A 15,683-nucleotide genomic window follows, 5' to 3' on the forward strand; every position below is an offset into this window, starting at 1 on the left:
TTAGAGTGGATTGTACTTCTGTAGTGACTATTCCCTATTAGATCTAGGATGACAGAGGCCTGAAGATGACAGGTGGGAAGAGACAGGGAGCCTCCTAAGGCATTAGTTCCTTACCAATGGAAGAAAGGACAATAATGAGTTCCTAAGTAAGGGATTTGAATTTTGGTGTCACCTCCAGACCACTGTTAATGGATTAAAAACTGAGAGTAAATATTCCACCAAAAAAAAAAAAAAAAAAAAAACCACCACAGAAATGATGTATTCTTATGTAACAAATCTTAAAAAAAAAGTGAACATAGCATAATTTCTTGTTAACATCCTGCTTTTAGATTTCCTTTGTTGCATTTATAACTGCTACGAAAATGCCACACCTCCATCAACATGAAGAAGAGAGGTTCTTCTTAAATGCCAGAGGACAGAAGGAAACATTGCCCAGCATCTGGGACTCACCTACCAAACGGCTCTCTGTTGTCGTGCCTTCATACAATGAAGAAAAACGGTGTAAGCCCGATTTCATTTTTTGGGTAAGGGGTCACTGGGAAGAAAAGGAAATTTAAAGTATGGACTTTACTGTCTTTGCCAGAACGTTAATAGATGTGGGCTATGGTGAGTGCATAGTTCATAAGGGGAAATTGTAGTTCATAAGAGGGGAAACAAATACTAGCTGTAAAGGATAGGGTCAGCATCATGAAGTCATAGGCCTGAAGTGTTCTAGAGAAGCAATAAGCCAGATGTGAACAGAAAACAGACCTTCCAGATGGGAAAGGCCACTGAAGGAGAAGTCCCAGAGGGACCTGTTAGACCATTCAGACTTTTTCCATATGTAAACTGCATGCTTGGTGCCTTGGCAAATTGTTTTCAAAAGCAATTTTTCATACATTTTTTTTTTCTTTAAGTGCCTGTAATGATGGATGAAGCTCTGGGCTATCTAGAGGAGAGACAGGTATCGTGTTTTCTCTTTCAATATGGTGTCTCTAATTTAACCTACACTAGATCACCAACTTGTAGATTGCAGGCTAGATCCTCTCTGAGAGGCAGTGCCAGCCAAGCCTGGGTCATCAAGGTCACCGGGCCTCCCATGCTCAGCTTGCTGCCTGCTGTCAGGTGTTAGCAAGCAAGCCCAGCACGTGGCTCCCTGCCTCCAGAAGCAGGTGGGTGAACCCAGAACAAACAGAAAGCTGAAATTTGTTATGGACCCTCCCGCCCACTTTTTATCTTCTTGCCTGGTGATGTATTTAAAATTGAATATGTCTGCAGACTTTGTGTGGTCACACAATGCTCTTTTTACTTTGGTGACTTTTTATTTTTTTTTTAAAGATTTTATTTATTTATTTGAGAGACAGAGAGAGCATGAGAGGAGAGAGGGTCAGAGGGAGAAGCAGACTCCCCACTGAGCAGGGAGCCAGATGTGGGACTCAATCCAGGGACTCTGGGATCATGACCTGAGCCGAAGGCAGTCGCTTAACCAACTGAGCCACCCAGGCGCCCATTTGTGACTTTTTAAAAAGATGTTTATTTGAAAAATACTTAAAATGAGAGTGAAATGATTCTTGTTTTTCTTTATTATTCAGAGGAGTTCCCCTCATTTATTTTCTCTTTCCCCGCATGAGGAGAAGAAAAGTAATATGTGTCCTTGTTTTATATCTAAGCAGCTGCTATTGGAATCTTCTTGGAGAGTTTAAGGAAACAAATGAGCTTTGTGGCTGGTTCTTTTTTTTTTTTTTTAAGAAAATTCCTTGTTTTGATTTACTTTGGTTTTAGGCTTTACATGTAAAAGGAAGATAGAAGATTCATTAAAAGAGAGGGGGCCACATTCAAAACTTGAGTTTAAAGAAAAGAGGGAGAAAGGGGCACCAGGCTGGCTCAGTCAGTGGATCATGTGACTCTTAATCTTTGATTTCTGAGTTCAAGCTCCATGTTGGATGAAGAGATTACTTAAAAATAAAATCTTTAAAAAAGAAAAAGTAAAAGAGGGAGGGAATGGAGCCTTTATTACATATGAGGCTTCTATCTCTTCTATGATGTGTGTTAACCACATGGATGAGAAAACAGGCCAGGAGATCATAAGGCTAAGAAATAGTGTAGCCAGGTTAGAATTACATGTTCTAATCTCCAACCTCACAGACTTTTTTCTCATACACATTTGTAGCGTCTCTCAGAAGTGCTTAGCACCACAAGCACCTGGCTGCTCCCACCGATTTGATGGGGGGTTGGGGGAGAGGTGACGACACACTCACGGATGTTCAGTTCGTGTTTGCCTTCTGCTCCTGTCCAGCATCTTTCCTCCTTTTGGTTCTTGGCCTTTTTATTTTATGTGGTTTGTACACTTACTCATATTCATGTTTATACGTATCACACTAAAACAATTGTTATTTAAACTCCTTGCAATTTTATCAGAATTCTTGATGACATTTATGCCAAATTGTGGTATTTCATTTTTGTTTCTTGCAGAAGCAAGATCCTACATTCACTTATGAGGTGATAGTGGTTGATGATGGCAGCAAAGACCAGACTTCAAAGGTAAGTTGAACTTGCTTTTAGGATTGCCAGTAGGTAGAAAAAATAGAGTACTTTAGCAGATGTAAAGTCTTATTTCCACTCCTCAGAGATTGCCAGAACTGTGCCAGCACACTCTATTCTTACAGCGTGGGTAGTTAGAAAGGCAGAGGGATTTCACCTATGGAAAGCTGGAAAATATACCTGCTGTTCCACCACTCCATAAGACCAGGGAAGCTCTGAAGATCACCAAGTCGGGAGAAAACATGCACAATTCACCATGGCCACTGGGAGCCTTCTTTGCCTACCAATATATGATTCCTTTTTCCTAAGCACAATTTTTTTCTTTATGCTCCACCTTGCCTTACAATTTCTAAAGCAGTCATGCAAATAGAAAGATGCCTTCATATCTGGCACTGGGTATCAGATATGTCCTTTGTCATACCTCCATCTAGATTTACCCATGGGATGTAACAAGTGTCTTAAGAGCATGGTCCCCTCCCAGTCCTGCATTCTTAGACCTATAGCTACTGAGCTGCTAGAAAAAATAAAAGCTCGTCTGCCAGGAGTGAGAATAACTTCACACTCCCTATGGAAATGAGGGTCAAAGGAGAGAGTATTGGGGCGCCTGGCTGGTCAGTCAGTAGAGCATGCGACCCTTGATCTTGGAATTGTGAGTTCAAAGCCCATGTTGGTCATGGAGCCCTACTTAAAAGGGGGGTGGGGGGCGCCTGGATGGCTCAGTTGGTTAAGCATCTAACTCCTGATCTCAGCTCAGGTCTTGCTCTCAGCGACGTGAGTTCAAGCCCCGCATTGGGCTCTACACTGGGCATGGAGCCTATATAAAAAATAAAATAAAATAAAAAATAAAAAAGAGAGAAAGAGGATGCTGTTGATGAGGAGAGATAAGATAGAAAAGCTGTGTGGAAAAGCAAAGGGTTCTTACTTTCCTTAACTTCTCTTACCACAGTGGATTGATGCCTAATCGAGTGATGAAAAGACATACACAGCAAATACAGATCACCGTTTCATGGCTTTGATTATAAATCAAAAAGTAATGGCAAGAGCACTTGGGTGGCTCTGTGGGTTAAGCGTTCAACTCTTGGTTTCAGCTCAGATCATGATCTCAGGGTTGTGAGATCAAGCCCCACATCGGGATACACACTCAGTGGGGAGTTTGCGTCCCCTCTCCCTGACTCACACACACTCTCTCTCTCAAAATAAATAATCTTTAAAAAAAAAAAAAAAAAAAAGTAATGGCAGTTGAGTGGAAAGATTTTGGGGAACATGGTCCAGGATATGAAAAACAACTCTGGGTAGTAAGATCAGTTGCTGACAAGTAAACAAGTCGTTAAGCAGTACGAGGGGGGTGGCAATCACAAGTGTGTACCAGTCGATCAGTGCATCGATTTTATTTTCTCTAGCAGCTCATTAGCATAAATAAAGGAGGCCGAATAAGAAAGAGCCACTGCCTGTTCTGGTGGTACCTCTGCAGGAAAGCAAATTGTGACTTCAACCTAGTAGGTCATTACTGGTTCTTGGCACCAGGAATTCAACAACTCTGGGCCACTAAAATGTACAGTGAGTATAATCTAGTCACAAGAAGAAAGCAACTGGAATAGCAGTATTTAAGCCAAACTCAGAAACGCAGCTTATGTCACTGTCTTGGAATCCAAGTTAATATTATTCTGACTTTTATATAATTTGACAGGTAGCTTTTAAATATTGCCAGAACTACGGAAGTGACAAGGTACGAGTGATAACGCTGGTGAAGAATCGTGGGAAAGGCGGAGCTATTAGGATGGTAATACATAGTTTCAACATTTGTATCTAAAATATAAACATTTTTTTAATGACTTCTTTTGCAGACTATAGTACATTTGCATTTTATAGCTAGCTAGTTGAATACCACCGTTTCAAGATAGTGGTAAATTAGTTTTAGTAAGAACTTAATACAATTTTGTATATATAATGTGATCAAATCTTAAAAATCATGCCATATCTATAACATATTGGGTAATTCAGGAGACTGTGCTTATTTTAATCAAAGTTTAAAATGTTACCATTCTAAGTAATGGCAGTCCGGGCCTTATTGAACACGGTGTCATCAGAAACCCTGCCTCCTAAGTTTGCACTCCCTCTTCCTCATGCTCACAAGGTGACTCCTGGAGCACTAGCCATTACACCCACATTCCGGACAGGAAGGAGAAGGGCAAAGGCAGAAGATATATGCTGGCTGGTTTGCCCCCTTTAGGGAGCTTTCCCAGAAGCTGCACCCAGTGACTTACTTAATGCTCATTAGCCAGAACAGTGTCACAAGGAAAGCTGAGAAATGTTTCTTCTAACATGTTCATTTCTGACCTAATCAGAGATCCATTAGTAAAAAAGAAGGAAAGAATAGATATTGAGTAGGTAACTAGCAATTTCGGGCATGTGTCAAGCAGACTTGACAAAGGAGATGTCACCAAAACCAAGCCTCCCACAGTGATGAACGCTGGCTTCCACTTGGTTATTCCACTTGATTGGTTATTTTGAGTAAATTAACCACTTCAGCATAATTATCACATTTAATCCTCCTCATGTTGTCTCATGAGTTAGGTCCTATTATTTCAATTAGGTAGATGAGGGAAGTGATGCATAGGTAGGTAAAGTAACTTGCTCAAGGTCACATAGTTACTAATAGATAGAATGAAGATTTATTAGGTTAGTACCCTGAAATCCACACTCTTAACCTAACCTCTCTGATAGTGTGTGGGAAAAGTTGAGAGAAGAGCATGCCAGTCAGCAAAGTAAGAAGACAGAAGTCAGAACTCTTAGAATATGTACTGGGAGCAGTGAGTTTGCTCTGACTGGGTCATAGGATATGCAAAAAGGAGAGAAAAGAAAATAGGTGGGGCATGATATATCATGGTGGCCTTTAAATCTATCCATCCACTTATTTATTCAGCCAACACTGGAGTGCCTACTACATGCCTAGTACTTCATTAGAGATACTGAGATGCAGGTCAACCAGGGCCGCCTGGGTGGCTCAGTCGGTTGAGTGCCCGACTCTTGGTTTTAGCTCAGGTTGTGATCTCATGGGTCTGGGATTGAGACCCATGTCAAGCCCTGCATGGGGGCTCCAAACTCAGCGGGGAGTCTGTTTGAAGATCGCCACTCCCTCTGCCCCTCTCCCGACTTGAGTGTGCATGCTCTCTCTCTCTCTCTCTAAAATAAATAATTTAAAAAAAAAACAAAAAACATTGTATCCTTAAGGATATCGTTTAGTAGTGTTGTAAACACTGTAATAGAAGTATATGCAAAATGCTGGCTTCGCCTCCATCTGGGGGAGCAGCAGCAAAGACTTCCCAGAGGAGGTAAATTCTGCACTGAATCTTCAAGGAGGACTAGGAATTATCCAGGCACAAGTTGGGGCAGGGAGCTTGCAGAAGAGGGACATGACCAAAGATATGAAAGAAAGTGTCACAGTAAGGAGCTGCTAGTGGTGCCTTGGGTTGACTTTATAGGGATGAGGTCAGAGGGGGAGATGGGTTCAGACCCTGAACTTTTAGGCTAGGGACGTTCTGACTCTGACCTCAGACAGAGTGACAGTGGCCAGCACGGTAATGTAAGCAAGGTGCAAGGAATTGTTACCTGGATCATGATGGTGACACAGCAGCCAAAGAGGAGAGGACAAATGGGGGGGGAGGGTGTTAAAAATGAGGTAGAATTGTATCAGGTGATCGGGGAGAGGAATAATTTAACTTTGGCCTTGGGTGACTGAGAGGAGGAGGATGTCATTTATAGGAGGAATGAAACACTGGTGGAGGAGCTGGTTTAAAAGACAGTATCATTAATTGAGTTTGAGCCATATTAAGCTTGAGATACCAAGTAGTGGTGTCCAGAAGAGCGTGGTAGAGTGTGAGTACTTCACATGCATCAGATGATAGCTGAACCTGTTAAGGTGACAAGGAAGAAGGTATAGAGAAAAAGGACAACCGGAAACCAAGCCTCGGGGAAACGAAGCATGTAAGGATGAGCCGTCGGAGCAGTGAGAGGGGATAGGGTGGGATTGAATGGAAAAGAATGGGAGGCGCCAACATAGGCTGCTTTTTCAGCAAGTTGGGCAGTGAAGTGAAGGCCATCGTTGGTACAGTGGAGAGTAGCAGTCATTAAAGAACCTCCTTTAAAAATAATAAAGTGGGGGAGGGTATGTGCTATGGTGAACACTGTGAACTGTGCAAGACTGTTGAGTCACAGATCTGTACCTCTGAAACAAACAATGCAATATATGTTAAGAAAAAAAAAAAGAAGAAGATAGCAGGAGGGGAAGAATGAAGCGGGGGAAATCGGAGGGGGAGACGAACCATGAGAGACGATGGACTCTGAAAAACAAACAGGGTTCTAGAGGGGAGGGGGGTGGGAGGATGGGTTAGCCTGGTGATGGGTATTAAAGAGGGCACATTCTGCATGGAGCACTGGGTGTTATGCACAAACAATGAATCATGGAACACTGCATCAAAAACTAATGATGTGATGTATGGTGATTAACATAACAATAAAAAATTTTAAAAAAATAATAAAGTGGCTTAAACAAGATTGAAAGCCAAAGGCATTTTTCCATAATGCTAAATAATTACCCCAGTTCGCTCTTAACGTCTATCTTTGAAAGAATCCTTTGGTTCTTTTTTTTGGGGGGGGTGGCTTTTTGTCTAGATGTTAAATAAAATATTTTTATTCTGCTTTTTTTTTTTAAAGATTTTATTTATTTAATCATGAGAGATAGAGAGAGAGAGAGAGAGAGGCAGAGAGAGAAGCAGGCTCCCACAGAGCAGGGAGCCCCATGTGGGACTTGATCCCAGAACCCTGGGATCATGACCTGAGCCGAAGGCAGACGCTCAACCATCTGAGCCACCCAGGTGCCCTTTATTCTGCTTTTTCACCTGTATTCTAATGGATATGATTTTTTTTTAATTATAGAAATTAGTGGGTTTATCCTGTAGAATAAATGATCAAAATTTTGTCTACATTTCTCTTATCTATATTCATACTGTTAAGTGATATCATAGGCTATATTCTCCTATATCAAACCATACATATATTTATACTTAAGAAACAATGAATTCACTCAAATGGACCATGAATTAAGAGTTTTTATTTCCATGTGAAATATACACTCAGTCATATTCACAAAAAACCAATCAATTCAATATTGAGAGGCATAATTTTGCTAAGTGTCAGATCCCTCAAATAACATAAAATAGTATTTGGATATATCTACATTTCCCAAAATTTAGTGATATTGCATATTTCTTTATTCAGTAATTAATTTAAACTAATTTAGATTCCAGGGGCACCTGGAATAAGGTTGGTTAAGCGTCTGCCTTCACCTCAGGTCATGATCTCATGGTCCTGGAATCAAGCCCCATGTCTGGCTGCCTGATCAGCGGGGAGTCTGTTTCTCCCTCTGCCCCTCCCCCCTACTCGTGCTTGCTCTCTCTCTCTCTCTCTCTCAAATAAATAAAATCTTTAAAAAAAAAAAAAAAACCTTTAGATTCCATAATAAAGAATACTAAAGACCTGTCATCTTAGGATGTGTTTCACAGCAAGTTTATATATATTACATTTGTTCAATCCACCCATAAATATGCTCTTCATATGCTGCCCTAAAATAGCCCGGATACATATACAATACATATATAACATATATGATAGCTATTTTACTTTTTTTGTTTTTATTGATGTAGGACATCTTTTTTTTGTCCAAATCTATTTTCTTACCATATTTTATAAGGTATTAGTGGTATGATCTCACAAAGTTTTTTTTTTTTCTTTTTTTTTTTTAAAGATTTTATTTATTTATTTGAGAGAGAGAGGATGAGAGAGAGCACATGAGAGGGGGGAGGGTCGGAGGGAGAAGCAGACTCCCCGCCGAGCAGGGAGCCCGATGTGGGACTCGATCCCGGGACTCCAGGATCATGACCTGAGCCGAAGGCAGTCGCTTAACCAACTGAGCCACCCAGGCGCCCTCACAAAGTTTTTAAAACCATTAAATAGGCATTAGATATGTTTGGAAGGATCTTATCAATGTAATGTGTTTTCAGGGAACTTTGGCCTCCTGCCATTTCACACCTAATATTAGATATTAGACTATCTAATATTAGCTGTTTTAAGTAAAGCAAAACAAACTGACATGTCATTGAATTTAACCTTAATTTTAAGCAACTTTCTTTTAATTAAAATGTTTAAATACAGGGTATATTCAGTTCTCGAGGAGAAAAGATCCTGATGGCAGATGCTGATGGAGCCACAAAGTTTCCAGATGTTGAGAAATTAGAAAAGGGACTGAATGATCTACAGCCTTGGCCCGTGAGTATAAGAATATAGCTTAAATGATCTTCAATCAAGAAAACAGGTAGTCTAAAGTAACGTTAAAATGGAATTTACATATAAATTTAAAAATTGGTGCTTCTACATTGGGGAGGGTATGTGCTATGGTGAGCGTGTGAATTGTGTAAGACGGATGAATCACAGACCTGTACCTCTGAAACAAGTAATACATTGTATGTTAAAAAAAAAAAAAAAGAAAGAAAGAAAAGAAAATTATCTCTGAAAGCATTCAGAGATCATTTTTAATTTAAGTATTGGAATGACAAAGGCCTTAAGGAGTCCATGGCCACTCGGTTCATGAAATCTTAAATATAAAAGCCTATTAACACTAAAAAAAAAAAAATGGTGCTTCTTCTGGTGTGAAATTCCTGTATACAGCTCCACAGAAAAGCTAATCATTTTATTATAAACATTACCGATGGTCTGAGATTTACTTGACAGTTATTTATTTAATATTTTAGCCATGTCTCTTGATTTTCAATCACCACTACCAGAGTTTTAATATTTATTATATATTCAGCTAAGGCTTTTATTTAAGAGCATAGACTGAGCCTCCCAAGTAAAGATGTGAAACGAAACTGGATCACAGAACGCTTGTTTCTGATGAAACAAACCCAAGCAGCAACTGCTCAGAAAAGATTATGTGCAACTTCATGCCATAAATTTCAAAAAGTGGAGATTGACTTTCACTCAGCATAATGCATTTGAGATTCATCCATATTACTGTCTTTATCAATAGTTTTTTCCTTTTAATTGCTAAGTGATATTCCATTGTATGGCAGTATGACTGTTTATCCATGCAACTGTTGAAGGACATTTGGGTTGTTTCCAGCATTTGGCAATTATGAATAAAACCAGTATCAACATTTTGTTTAAAAAAGAAAGAAAAAGTGGAAGTTAAGGAAAGAAAAATTCTGGTGCCATTTCCACTTTTTAAAGGCCATTTAGAAAAGACAAATTTAACCAAATTCTGAACTTTTTACCAAATAATCCCAATCTGGAGAGAATCAGCCTGAGAGAATGAGTAAGCACCGTTGGACAACATTAAACAGTACACCTACCTACCATCACACAGAATTTCAGCAGAAGCAAGAAAAATTGCTAGAGCTTGCTGTTTTCGGGGCTTCAAGATAAGTTTAGGGCACAGATCCATGTGACTAAATCCATTCCTCAGTGGAGTGTATCTTTGTATAGGACATGACAAAATCTGTCAACAGCAAGGAACCCAAATAACCCAATAAAGCTATATTGAGCTTTAGGGGCACTCCCTCCCTCCCCCAGGTATAATATTCAGGCCTTGAAACTCTAGTTCAGAGGGGACAAACAGGTGCTACACAAGGTAAAATACAAGTCACCCCTGCTATCTCATTCGTGAGCCAAATGGCATAAAGCAAAGAAGCAATTACCATTAATGTATACCACAAAATTTTTTTTAATGTTCCCAGACCCAAAAATAACCTCTCTCAGGCTTTTCTGACACCTTAAGACACATCTTGCTAACAGATACACAAAATAAATCAGGATAAAGCAGCGATGCTCACAGACATAGTTCAAAGCTATGGTGGCTTGATGCTGCGATGCTGAGTGTGGTTCTGGGGCAGGAGCTTGGCGGGGCCCGTCTCACCGCTCAGAGCGAGCGCTGCCTCTGCAGTTTGCCACAACACAAATGTTGAACGCTGTTTGTGCTTTTTGCTTTTTTTTTGTAAAAGCAAAATTCCTCTTCATATTTCTTTCAGTTAGCAAGAACAGCTACTAATGTTGGTCTTTCGTAAAAGCAACATGGCCTAACATGAACTTTTGAAAACGGGGGGATACCTGTATATCAAGGAAAATTCCCTTGTACTGTACGAGAGCTACCCATGTTAGTCATGACAAAACAAAAGAAATGTCAGCTACGCCAGCATGTTACTATAGAAAAAGAATTGAAGTTTCATACAAAAGAAGGATAAACTCCAAATGAAAGCAGGTATAATCCAAGAAAAAGGATAAAATTGCATGAAGGTATTTTTGCTCTAGAAATAATGAAAATAAGAAATCAGCAACACAGGCATTGGAAAGAGAGATGACAAAACAACAGAATGGTATTAAAAGAGAAATTACAGAAATAAGGAAGCAAATTGAGAGCCAAAATAAGATCAATAAATAGAACTATCCATGAATGAAATAGACCTAATTTAGAACTAATTATTATTATTATATACTTGTTAAAATAATCCCTGTTAACTGAATAATAAAAAAAAGCAAAACCCCCAAAAGCAGAACATTTAATAATTAAAAAACCTCATCTCCTTCCTAGAAATAAATATGTATTTATTTGAATTTCATGGATTTTCACAAGTGTTCCATTTCTCCTTTCACCATCACCCACTTCCCTTTTCTATCTAGTAGTTTGTCTTTAAAGACACTAAATGAATTAACTAATATAATTCTTAAAAGAATTATTTCTGAAAATATCCCTTTTACCTGTGCTATTCAAAACAGTAGCTACCTGCCACATATGGCTATTTAAATTTAAATTAATTAAAATTAAATAAAATTTTAGTTCCTCACTAAATTTTAAATTCTAGTTCTCACTGGCCACATTTCATATACTTGTGACCAGTAGCTATCTTATTGGCTAACAGAGATATAGAGCATTTCCATCATCACAGTTTTGTTGGACATTACTGCTTTATACCATACAATATGAAATAATTATTGGATATGTCACATGTTCACTATTACTAAAAAAGTATTTCTTCCACCTCTTAGTGAATCATGATAAGCTAAAAGAAAATCCAACTAGGGCGCCTGGGTGGCTCAGTTGGTTAAGCGACTGCCTTCAGCTCAGGTCATGATCCTGGAGTCCCAGGATCGAGTCCCGCATCGGGCTCCCTCTCAGTGGGTTGTCTGCTTCTCCCTCTGACCCTCTTCCCTCTCCTGCTCTCTGTCTCTCATTCTCTCTCTCAAATAAATAAATAAAACCTTTAAAAAAAAAAAAGAAAAAAAAATCCAACTAGTACAGTTGTTGGGTTTGATTTTCTAGGTCTCCCAAGAGACCCCACAAAGATTTGGTAAATGTTTCTTCTGCATTATGCCTTTAGCTTGGGGGGGCCATGAGTGGGAGGGAGGGTGGAAGGTGTCAAATTATTTGCAGCTGACTTTATGTCATTCTGCAGTAGGGCAAAGAAAAATGATGTAGCTAAAGTTACAGGGTGAACGAAACAATAAACAGGAGAAAAATCTGAACCTTCTGTGAATCCAGTTTCCTTTATACAACTCTGAAAAGGAAAGGAGTTTTGATGCCATCTTTTTTCCTTATCATAATCCAATTTACTGCATTGTTACTGTAAATGTTGAGTTTTAAAGAACTAAAGCATTTGATTATGATTAAGCATTTAATTCACAGCCTTGGTCTACAGCACAGAAGGTATGCCTAATTATTTAAGAGTATCACAACTCACTTAAATGAATTTAAACTCTGTTAAGAATTTTTGTCAGTATGCATCCTATAACTCTTTTTGAAGGAGATGGGAAGGAGGCAGGTAAGTGATAAAGTTTCAAAAAATGATTATTTTTGAATTGGGATCCCTGTCTACTCATCTTTCTGATAAAGCTTATAAGTAGCCAGTCATTGCTCTCAGAAAACTTGCACTCTGAAGCTAACATTCATAGAGGAATTAGAAGGAATCTTCTTAATTATCTAATTCAGGTGTTGACACACTTTTTCTGTAAAGGGCCATAGAGTAAGTATTTTCAGCTTTAAAGCCATATAGTCTCCGTTGCAACTACTCAGACCTGGTGGTAGCACAAAAGCAGACCCAGATAATACATAATTGAATGATCATGCCTGTGTTCCAAGAAAAATTTACTCACAAAACCAAGCAGCAGGCCAGATTTGGGCCATGGGCTATAGATTACAGACCCTTGGTCTAATTCCATCATTTATCCAATATTGGAAACTTTTTATAGCTACCACGTGATCTTTCAGTCTCTGCTTGCATAGCTATAGTGATGCCCAAGCAGCCCATCGATCTCAGCTCAGTTACAGAGTTCCTCTTTACATTAAATGCAAACATGCCTCCTTTTAATCACCCCCTTTAGTTGGTTCTGTTTTTCAGAGCTACACAAAGTAGTCTCTTGTACTTCTTTGTGACAGCCCTTTAGAGAGTTAAAGCTGCTTTTCTTTCTTTTTTTTTTTAAAGATTTTATTTATTTATTTGACAGAGAGAAACACAGCGAGAGAGGGAACACAAGCAGGGGGAGTGGGAGAGGGAGAAGCAGGCCTCCTGCTGAGCAGGGAGCCTGATGCGGGGCTCGATCCCAGGACCCTGGGATCCTGACCTGAGCCGAAGGCAGACGCTTAATGACTGAGCACCCAGGTGCCCCTAAAGCTGCTTTTCATGTGGCTTCTCTATTTTGGGCTGTCAGTAGTTCTTTCAAGTTTTAAAATAGCATTTTTCTTTTTCTTACCATCCTGATCATTTTCCACTGAGGATGCTTCAGTTAGTGTGGATCTGGTTACCACATTTACATAGTTGCCTCGTATCGCCAACTCTTCGGTGTGCATTGCCATTGCACCTTGTCTTCCCATCCTCCAACTGGCACAGATGCATCCTCAAACTGTGTTTGTTTTGCCTTGTTTTATTTAGGAATGTAAATGTGACTGTATTAAACATTAGCATGTTTGATTTCCATTTGTCAGGGTGTAGGGCTTTTTTCCTATCTTTAATGCAATTGCCATTCTGTTCTCAGTTCATTTAAGTCACAAATTTGATAAGCATGACTTGTATATGTTCCCTTAAGACATAATAAAAATTGGCTAGAACAGTTCTGGAAGTAATGAAACAAGAACATGAGTTTCAAAGTAGTCAAATCCTGTAATGACTACATGACTAACTCACTAGATGGCAGTAGTTAACTTAAATATCTTCTACATTAGTGTATTGACTCCAGGATGTTTGTAATGGCTTCTAATGTTTTCTCAGCAGATATTATTTTTAGTTGCAACAAAAAGAAATTTACTACTACTTTGTGCTTGTATTTCCACTTACAGTTCTGCTCAGATTATCCTTAATGAATTTAGAAAAGTTGCTAGCAATTTCTTCTCTCAAGAAGGTCTTTTAAGGTTTTAAACTAGACATAGGTCATTTAAGTAGAGCTTTGTATGACACACAAATAAAATAGGGATTTATATTTAGTTCCAGATATTTTATCTGTGTTATCTTTTTTCTTTAAGTCCCAGCTTCTCAATTTCTTAACCAGTAGTTATGCTACCTCTTTTAATAAAATATGCTTGGTTTTACAGTAATATTTCTAAGCAAAATCTGTGATGATCACTTGTTAGGTGGCTTAACTATAAAAATAGAATCAAAACTCCCTAAACAAAATAGTTGACCGGAAATCTGCACTCCATAACCATATCTGTTGAGTTTGTGTAGATTCATACAATATTTTTATAGAACAAGTTGAAAATAAGAATCAAGGGGCGCCTGGGTGGCTCAGTCATTAAGCGTCTGCCTTCAGCTCAGGTCATGATCCCAGGGTCCTGGGATCAAGCCCCACATCGGGCTCCCTGCTCAGAGGGAAGCCTGCTTCTCCTTCTCCCACTCCCCCTGCTTGTGTTCCCTCTCTCGCTGTGTCTGTCTCTGTCAAATAAATAAATAAAATCTTTAAAAAAAAAAAAGAAGAATCAAAAGGTTTAAATAATTCATATCCATTGATCCAATAATACATATCCCTTGACACAGCTTTGAGAAATTTATCTTAAGGAAATAATTAAGAATGTGTATAAAAATAAATTTTCAAGGATTTTTTGCTTTAAATATATTTATATTTAATATATTTTATTTTTTTAGTTAAAGGAAAAAATTAGAAATGATTTAAAGTGTTAAATATTCATTTACACAGGTTAAGTATTCATTTACACAGGTTAAATTCATTATCATATAGAATGCTATTCATTATACATAATTAAGTGAAAAAATAAATTTTAAACATCTGGAGAGATATATATATGTATATATATCGATAGCTATAGCCATATCTAGTTATCTATCTAATAAATAATGTGCTAACATCAGTTGTCTGTGGATAGTGGGACTGTGGGTATCTTTTCAAATTTTTATTTTCCTTTAGATTAATTTTTTTTAAGTTATCACTACACCCAACATGGGACTCAAACTCACGACCCCGAGATCAAGAGTTGCATGCTCTTCTGACTGAGCCAGCCAGGCACCCCTTATTGTTTGTTTTTAACAACGAATGTTTATTGCTTTTGAGGAAAAAATGGGGATAGGATTTTTTTTAAGTCAAAACATAATTTTTTAATAAATAAAACTTTTTCTTAACTCAGTACTTCACTTTATATGCTATCTACCTCATTTGGAGTCACGTTTGCCTTATGGAGTACCTGTGTCAATTCCCATTTCCACTTCAGTATGTTTAACTTTGGGTGCGGAGTTCAAATTGCCTGTGACCTTGGGCAAGTGAATCCATCCACCTCATTTTCCTCATCACTGACATACGGACAGTGAGCCTGAGTTCATAATTCTGAGGTAATGATTAAAATTTTTTAAAATGTATGGTCGGGGCGCCTGGGTGGCTCAGTTGGTTGAGCGACTGCCTTCGGCTCAGGTCATGATCCCGGAGTCCCGGGATCGAGTCCCGCATCCGGCTCCCTGCTCAGCGAGGAGCCTGCTTCTCCCTCTGTCCCTCCCCCACTCATGTACTCTCTCTCTCTCTCATTCTCGCTCTCTCAAAATAAATAAATAAATCTTTAAAAAAAAAAATGTATGGTCAAGTGTTTAGCATATGTTCAGCACTCAATAACCATTACC

At 38.8% G+C, this 15,683-nt stretch overlaps 1 protein-coding gene across 2 annotated transcripts in view; it reads left to right on the forward strand.

Annotated features, from left to right (window-relative positions):
- The window catches only part of ALG5 (ALG5 dolichyl-phosphate beta-glucosyltransferase), a 36,038-nt gene that overhangs the window by 2,961 nt on the left and 17,394 nt on the right, over positions 1 to 15,683 (forward strand). Inside the window, exons 2-6 of one of the 2 annotated variants that reach the window (XM_035003531.1) lie at positions 330 to 501; positions 897 to 943; positions 2,452 to 2,520; positions 4,208 to 4,300; positions 8,731 to 8,844. In XM_035003531.1, coding sequence (XP_034859422.1) covers positions 330 to 501; positions 897 to 943; positions 2,452 to 2,520; positions 4,208 to 4,300; positions 8,731 to 8,844 — 495 coding nt within the window. The remainder of the gene's footprint in view (positions 1 to 329; positions 502 to 896; positions 944 to 2,451; positions 2,521 to 4,207; positions 4,301 to 8,730; positions 8,845 to 15,683) is intronic. The other variant, XM_035003532.1, reaches the window with a different exon arrangement.

Source organism: Mirounga leonina, unplaced genomic scaffold (assembly GCF_011800145.1).
Source record: "Mirounga leonina isolate KUSES-001 unplaced genomic scaffold, KU_Mleo_1.0 Mir_127, whole genome shotgun sequence".
Taxonomy (NCBI): Eukaryota; Metazoa; Chordata; class Mammalia; order Carnivora; family Phocidae; genus Mirounga; species Mirounga leonina.